Source organism: Cariama cristata, unplaced genomic scaffold (genome assembly GCF_000690535.1).
Source record: "Cariama cristata isolate BGI_N322 unplaced genomic scaffold, ASM69053v1 scaffold29579, whole genome shotgun sequence".
Classification (NCBI taxonomy): domain Eukaryota; kingdom Metazoa; phylum Chordata; class Aves; order Cariamiformes; family Cariamidae; genus Cariama; species Cariama cristata.
Window position 1 is genome coordinate 4,767 of NW_009636815.1, and position 7,765 is coordinate 12,531.

The 7,765-nt window shown below is 58.3% G+C and overlaps 1 protein-coding gene across 1 annotated transcript in view; it reads right to left on the reverse strand.

The window, feature by feature from the left end:
• Window positions 1-4,957, reverse strand: part of SH3BP1 (SH3-domain binding protein 1) — a gene marked incomplete at its 3' end in the record, with an annotated part of 9,713 nt that extends 4,756 nt beyond the window's left edge. The window contains exons 1-8 of the mRNA XM_009708066.1: window positions 4,899-4,957; window positions 3,986-3,988; window positions 3,001-3,043; window positions 2,515-2,619; window positions 1,614-1,690; window positions 1,213-1,324; window positions 1,038-1,114; window positions 176-311 (exon numbers count right to left, since the gene is read on the reverse strand). Of these exons, the coding sequence (XP_009706368.1) occupies window positions 176-311; window positions 1,038-1,114; window positions 1,213-1,324; window positions 1,614-1,690; window positions 2,515-2,619; window positions 3,001-3,043; window positions 3,986-3,988; window positions 4,899-4,957 (612 nt within the window). The remainder of the gene's footprint in view (window positions 1-175; window positions 312-1,037; window positions 1,115-1,212; window positions 1,325-1,613; window positions 1,691-2,514; window positions 2,620-3,000; window positions 3,044-3,985; window positions 3,989-4,898) is intronic.
• Between the last annotated feature and the right edge of the window lie 2,808 nt (window positions 4,958-7,765).

Below are 7,765 nucleotides of genomic sequence, written 5' to 3' on the forward strand. Positions count from 1 at the left end.
CGCGCAGCCCATGGGGCCTCCATACCCCCCCTGCTCGAGCCTCTGGAGCCTCCTCTCTGTAGCAGCTTGTGCTTTGAATCCTTTACTACTCTTCTTCCTTGGGCTTGGGGCATGGCGGGGAGCAGGTCTGCAGCCCTGGGGCTGCCCCGTGGAGAAGAGCGAGTGACGTTCTCACCTTGCACTGCTCCACCTTCCTCTTCACCTCCTCCTCCTCTTCCTTCAAGATCTCCAGTTTGTTGGCAGCAGAAGATGCCCCCGGGCCAGCGCCAGTGCCAGCGCTGTTACTGGAGCTCTTGGCAGCTTGGTTCAGCCTTTGGGGTAGGAGAGAAGAGGCACATCCAGGCCTCAATGCCAGGGACATGGGGTGGGATGGGTGTGCAGAAGGGGTATGGGGATCACGAGGGGGACAGCAAGTCCCGGTACTGCCCTGTAGTAGCGTTCCTAGGCCAGTGCCTCTCACTTCCCTCACCCAGAAGATGCTGCCATACCAAGGGGTATGACCTGGTCAAGTTGGGGGGGCACTCAGCAAAGCTGACTGAAACACCTGGTTTCAGGACCCTTCCCAAGCCCTGTTCCTGAGATGTCACAGAACCGTTGAATAGTTTGGGTTGGAAGGGACCTTTAAAGGTCATCTAGTCCAACCCACAGCCAAGGGGAGGACAGCGTGGAAACAAGCCATCAGTGACCCACGGCTGCCCCGCTTTTCCAGAGAAACCCAGCACGGCACGGGCTACCCCACAAGAGTCAGAGTGGGGCAATCCTGGTGGCATCAGACAGCACTGAGGCACTTTGCTGCCTTTGGCAATGGTGTTGCCCTTCTCTGCTGTACCATGGAGCCAGCAGCTCAGCCCAGAGCGGGATGCCCTTGCAGAGAGGGGCTGGCTGGCTAGGTGGTCCTGAAGAGCTGTTGCCCCTTCAACTTCGCTCCCAGCCCTTGGACATTTGCTCCCCAGGGCCGTCATCTTCTTCTCTTCCCCAGCTTGGCTGGGGGCTGTGCCCTGTATGCCCTGTCCCCCCAGCCGCAGTGTGCCCCATACCGGCTCTTGATTGTGTTCCAGTCAGAAATCAACTTCTGGAGGGTCTTCTTGCGCTTCAGGATGATGGGAAGTTCCTCCTGGGGGAGGGAGGGGCCAGAGTGAGTCGGGGAGGCTTGGGGACATGGGAAGGGGGGGTGGGATGGGAGACAGGAGCCGGGAGGGAAGCCAGGGCTACCTCACTGAGTTTGTTGAGCGGCTGCAGGACGTCATGCTCCAGAGCGATCTCAAACTCAGCCAGGATTTTGGCCAGCGAGCTCTGTATGCAGCAGCCCATCTCCAGGGCTTTCCTGCATGAGGGCAGAGATGAAATGACTGTGGGCTGGAGCCAGGCCACTCTCAACACCCCCCACCATACCTGTACCCACGTGACATCTCGAGCCAGCCCCCAGCCCCCTCTGCGATTGGAGGCTGAAGGTGCTGGTTGTCCCCTCTCCTACTCCCACACCAGTGTTTGCTCTGAGGACAGGGTTTGACAGCTCAGCTTGGCTGTGGGAGCCCCCAAGCCAAGACCATGGCTCTGCCAGGGTCTGGCATCTTTTGAGGTCACCCTCGGCAGTTTGTCCCACCGGCACTTACCCGAGGCTGGACTCTGTGTCCAGTTCCTTGAAGCTCTCAGCCATTGTCGTGGATAGAGCCATCAAGGGCAGCTTCTTCTGCACAGAGCCAAGGATTCAGGAAAGGCATGGTGAGCTGGTGTGTGGCAGCTCCTTTCCCATGAAGCATGCCACCATGACATGGGAGCAAGTGGCCAAACCCTGCACTGGGTCCCCACATCTTCCCCTGGCCCACCCAGCTCTGTTGACCCTTCAGCCAAAGCCAGAATCCAGTTAGCTAAACAAAGCATCGAGGCTCCATAGTTGGTTAGAAAACCTCCAGCCTTCTCTCAAATAGTCCCCTGTGGAGGACCGTGACACTGATGGAGGTCCTCACCAAGCCCACCTCTGCCATGGCTTCAAATGTATGGAGCAGTTTAATCACTAAGAATAATTAAGCCAGGCTGGGGCTTGTCAGGTTGCCAAGGAGAGTGGAGCCCACAAAATCAAGAAAAGTGCTGGGGGATCCACTGTTTGTTTCCCAGGCGAGGGCTGGTGAACACCTGCTGGGAAGAGGTTGGCAGATTCAAACCGAGGAGATGGAAGTGATGGCACCACTGTGCCCGGCTGTGCTGTCATGCTCCTCACTGCAGGGGTTCACAGGGTTTTGGGAAGGGACATGGAAAACATGGGCTTTGGAGGGTTATTCAATGCAAAGACACCGTTTCTGTTTCAGGAGTGTCTCAAGTGATGGTTGAGAGGGTTGCTCTGATCTGCTCTCCCTAGGCACGTGTTGGTCACCACTGCTGGAGATGAGACCTGGGCTGGGCGCAGCTTTGGGCCACCCTTCAGCAAAGTTTGCAAAGCAGAGGCCTGGCATCCCCTTTGCTGGCAGGGGACAGAGCTGGGGTGAGGGTGGGCTGCGGTGGAAGGACTCTACTCACCACTCGCTTGTCCATCTCAGAGCCGCATTGCCCCTGCAGGCAGGCTTGGAGCCTCTTGGACACGCTGTGGGCTGCTCGCTTGGCTGGCTCGATCCTCTGCTCAATCTGGAGACAGAAAGGTGGCACTGGAGAAGCCCTTTCACCAACTGTGGGTGCCCCGAGGCCATCTCCCCACCACCCAGCTCTGGGCACGGGTGGCTTGCCCAGCATCCCACCGCAGCCCAGAGCATCCCCAGTCCAGGGAGAAGGAAGCACAGCTCCTGGTCAGGATTCATCCCTCTGTGAACAGCTGGGGAAACCCTTTCCTGTGGCAGAAGCCCACCATTCCCTTAACGCCGTGGTCCTGGAGATGCCCTCCAACACGCGGGCAGATCCCAGCCCCATGACTTGGACGTGCCGGCAAGGCAAATGGCAGGCAGGACCGGGGCAGGTTCTCACACCCAGGCACAAGCAGGCACACGTCTGCCGGCCCAGCCCGCCCCTCACCTGCAGCAAATCTTCTGGCAGGAGCTCGGTTGCTTCTTGGGCTCTGAGGAGGAAGAAGAAAGAGCCATAAGCAGATGGGGGGTCACCTCCACCCAGCCTCCTTGGGAAGGCAGATCCTTATGCGCCCCATCCTTTTCTCTTTGGGGTCCAGGGAGCAGGAGATGCTGGCTATGACCTGGACCATTGTACACAAGGCTACAGGCAGAATGAGCCCGAGGGGATGAGAACAGCAGGAGCAGGGCAAGGCAGCCAACTTTGCTGGCTGGTGGACACCCCATCAGACAGGGTTTCCAGTTCGAAGCACCACAATCAAAATGTCCAGATGTGGCCTGTTTTTTGGGAGACAGGGTGCCTTGTGGGACCATGGCAGGAGTGGGATGTTTGCTGGTGAAACCTTCTACCCCTGACCGCCCACCTCTCCCCTGAAGGCAAATCCAGGGCAGTGCTGTTGGAGCCCGGCACGTGTCTTTACAGGCCAGGGTAGCCCCCAGCTGTGGGAGCACTGGTGCCAGCGCAAGGATATCTTTGTGGTCAAGCTGGAGGCTGAGACCAACGCCAGCCCCTCCAGAAATGCCTACATGAAACTAGCTCTCTGCTCGGTTTTGCAGCAGGTATTAGGAGTGAATCTGGCAAAGGAAACTTCTGGTTTGCAGCAAATTCTGCTCAAAACCAAATTCAAAACTTGCCAGCCACCATCACCACCAAACTTCCCTGATGGCTCCCATCGAGGAAACCTTGCTTCACGGCCTGGTGCCGTTGCTATGCCCCGGGAACCCCGTTTGCTTTCCCTCTGCTGCTGCTGCTTTTTCCCCAGTCCATGTTTCTCTCTTTTTTTCACCACCCGCCAAAGCCGATGTGGGACGAGGCCGTGGAGCTGCAGGAAACGGGGGTGGCTTGGTTGAAGGCAAGCAAAATCACGTGAGATCGTGGCCCGCGACGGAGAGGCCCTGCAGCGGGTGAAGAGCTTGGTCTTGGACTGCACGACCTGCTTGAGACCTCCTGCCTGCCCGGCATTAAACAGGAGGGAGGTTCATCTAAATGAAGATGAGACATCTTGAGGGAGGAGGAATGGGAAAGGGGATCGTGCTCCCCTCTGGGGAATGCAAGAAGAGCAAAAAGCCACCAGGATGTAGGAGTTGCTGCCCTGTGGCCGGTCTGCGGGGCTGGCTGAAGGACCTCAGTGGTCCAGGGGAGATGGTTGGTCCTGCTCAGCCTCCTAGCGCTGGGGAATCTGCGGAGGTGGCTGTAGGAAAGAGGGAGCGAGGGGGCTGGGAAGGGAGGGCCCAACCCTGTAATTTCAGTTCTGGGTTTTGCAAGGGGAGAGCTTTGGAAAGCCGAAGAGAAAAATAAGGAAGCAGCAGAGGTAGGATGGGGCCAGAGGGATTTGTGTGAAGCTGTAAGTCCTCCATGGGTCCTCCGAGGATCCCCGGTCCTCCCCTCAAAGGGCATCCCAGGATGCCTGCGCTGTGGGGCTGGCTACAGCTACGCAGGGCATCTGGCTCCCGTGGGGCACCCTAGGCTCAGCGGGGCAGCTCCTAACAGCCTCCTGGTCACTACACAGCCAAGGGCATGTGGCTGGAAGGTCCCTCCCTATTGCCCTCACATCCTGGGGAAGCCAAGCTCGGGAAAGATCCGTTTCCAGGTGGATGCAGCATCTGTGGGCCCTCGGAGAGGTAGCTGGGCTTGGGGATCACGTTGCTGCGGAGCAGCATCAGTGCAAACTTCCCACAGCCCCTTGGCTTACGCTGAAGATGCTCTGAACCCAGGGTCAGTCCCCTCTTTCCCCTTTTCCCTGGCCACCGGCCCTGGGAGGTCAGTCCAGCCCTGGCACAAGCCCTCCAGGACCTGCATCCTTCTCCCTCCCAGCCCTCTGGTATAGGTAGCGGAGAAGTCCTTACCTGGTGATGTTGGGATGGGACAGCTGCTGCCGCATCCGATGAAACTGCCTTTTCATCATCTTGAGAGCCGGGAGGAGACGACGAGAGCCGCTCTGCTCAGCTGTACCCGCTCAGCACCCCTCGGCGACGCTTGGCATCGGGTGCTGGTAGCCCCTTGGCTCCCCAGAGCCACTCTGCCCCTTGCTTTTCCCTGAGGACCTCTCCCTCCTTACTCCACTCTTCCTCCTTCCCTCGTTCCCCCTTTTTGTGTTTCCCTAGCTGGTCCCCTCCCTCGTCCCTCCCCGGGGATGCCCTGCCTGCTTTCTCTTCCCCTCCCTTGGACTCCCTTCTCGGGCTCCCTCTCCTTTTCTGAGCTTCCTTCCTCCTCGGTCTGCCCCTCTGCCGCAGATCAGGTAAGAGCAGTTCAGGGCTCCTGCTCCGCTCTGTGTTCCTGTCACCACCCCACAAGTATAAATAACTTCAGCCCAGCCTTAAAGGGGAAATATTATTACAGCAAACACGTAACAAGGCAGGACAAGTACACGCCGCTGCTGAGCCCAAGCGAAGGGCCCACGCTCTAGTTCTTGCTCTCTGTCTCAGCCAGGGTGGGTTTTTTCTCCCCCTTGCCTTGCCCACCACCAGCTGCCCGTGCGGTGCGTACAAGGTGCCTGACGTACACCCTGCCCTCCCTCGTCACCCAAATTCTGCCAACACCCCTCAGGCACCTCTCCGTGCTCATGGATGCAGCTCCATCCTCTTCCCCCTGCGACATATCCCCCTCCTCGTGACAAAAGCAGAAGGACGAGCAGCAAAGCCACCCCTACAACCCCTTCTGCACCCCCCAGCCCCCTTTCCCTCCCTGCCGTTGCCGATGCTCTCCGGAGCCACCGCAAAGCTGCGACCAAGGGCTGTTCCCCTGTGCCCTTGGGAGTGCGGGGAGGGGGGCCTTCCCCCCTGCTCCCCCAAAGCTGGCAGAGCTCCCCCCGAGCAGGGCAGCTGGGCCAAGTGCAGAGCAACAGCACCCGCACACAATTGCACGGAGACCACAAACTCCCGGTTCCCAGGCTCGGGTGTTGCTTGCTCTCTGCAGAGCTGCACCAGGGCTCAGCTTGTTTGCTCTGTGTGTGTTTTTTTTTTTTCTTTTCTAAAAACATCCCCCTCATACCACCACCACCTTCGCTCCTGGCTCTATGAGATGTAAACCTCGCCTTATTTCTGGCTACCTGCAGCTGGGACTTTCCTTCTTCTGCACCACCAAAGAGCAGGGGTTGCTGTTGGCTGGGTTATATGGCTGGCAAAGGAACTAGCACCCCAGCCCAGACGGGAAGCGGTCAGCTTGTGGGCAGATGAGACGAGCAGCAAAGGAAAAAAGAGGTGGAAGGGCCACTCCACCTTTACCCCGAAGCTTGAGGAGTAATAATTTGGAGGCTGCTGGGCTCTGCTCCTTGGTGGGGGTGAGCAGGTCTCCAGCGAGTGCATAGCAAAGTGGTGCTGGTGGCTGTTTTCAAGCGAGGACTGGGCAAAGGAGCACCGCTCTCCCTGCCCAAAACACCAGGTTGCTCTAAACCCACGGCCAAGCACATCTGATCCCCCAGCCCTGAGCCCTGTGGATGCTCCTAACAGGCATTGTGGTTGCCAAAAGCAGGCAAGGGCTTCAAGCACCTATTGCAAAGACACAGAAAAGCCCCCTCAGACCCTCGCTGGCTGCATCAGGTGGTGGCCAAGCCGTGGTCGCTTTCCTCCCATGCAAGGTCAAGAGAGCTGCTCCCAGCCCCAAGCTGCTGCTTGCCAGAGCAGGTCCCCCCTCTTTGCACCCCCGCAATACCATTGACCCACAAAGCCACTTCCGAGAGGCAGCCCCTGAGGAAGAGGAGGAAGTGAAGGCGGCGGTGAAGCTGCAAACGGCCATGCGGGGCACGGAAGCCAGCTCAAACCCTGCTCCCCTTGGGTTGTGGGGCACTGACCTCTGCCCATCGCCTCTCCCAGGGAGGGAAAGGAGCAGGCAGCACCCAGCTCACAGCCTGGAAGTGACTCTGCTCTCAAACAGGAATTGAGAGCGGCTGGGGGACTTCCACCACCCCCTCTCCCTCCTCACGGGAAACGGGGGAAATCATCGTGGCAAAGCCCCAAGTGACTGGGGGATGAATCACGGGATTGCAGGGGTAGGATTTGAGCTGGAAATGACCCCTTGCAGGGTGGAAACAGCTCCTTGGGGATCAGGGAAGGTGAGGGGGAAATGCATTCCTTAGGTCAGAAGGCCAGGATCAGGAAAGAACTCTTTATTTCCCATAAATACAGCAGATTCTTCGCGCCGGGCGTTTCATTTTAAATCTTTTTGTTTGTGTTTTCTTCCATTTACAGAATTTTGCACTGAAAATATATACAAGTCTGTTCAAGAACCAAACAAGATCTGCAAAGAAAAACCCCATACAAAACCCTGAAAAGAGACCAGAAAGGGAAGTAAGACACAGCAGAACCCCAGCATAAAGACCTTGCTTCCCCCTCTCCTCTACCGCTCGCTGCGCCCAACTCCGAGACTCCTCACCTTCGCTGCCCTCAAGCTGAGAGTGCAAGGCACCCTGCTCCCCTCCATCTCGCACAACCCTCCTCCTACCTCTGGCAAGCCCATGCAGGGCGCAGCTTGCCCCTTCTTTTAAATTCAGGCCTTCTTAAAACCAGCTTAGGGATGGGAAGTGGCTTCCGCAGTCGCAAGTCCCATGGGGATGGGGATTGTTTGGGATGTGCCACCCCCAGGTCTCCTCCGTGCCTGCAGATCCCCGCTCTTGTATCACAGTGATCAGGCGGCTGGGGCGAGCCCCCTCCCCGCTCCAGGGAGCCAGGCTTGCCCACGGCTGCGGGCAAAGGTGCACAAGGCACAGCTGTACCCC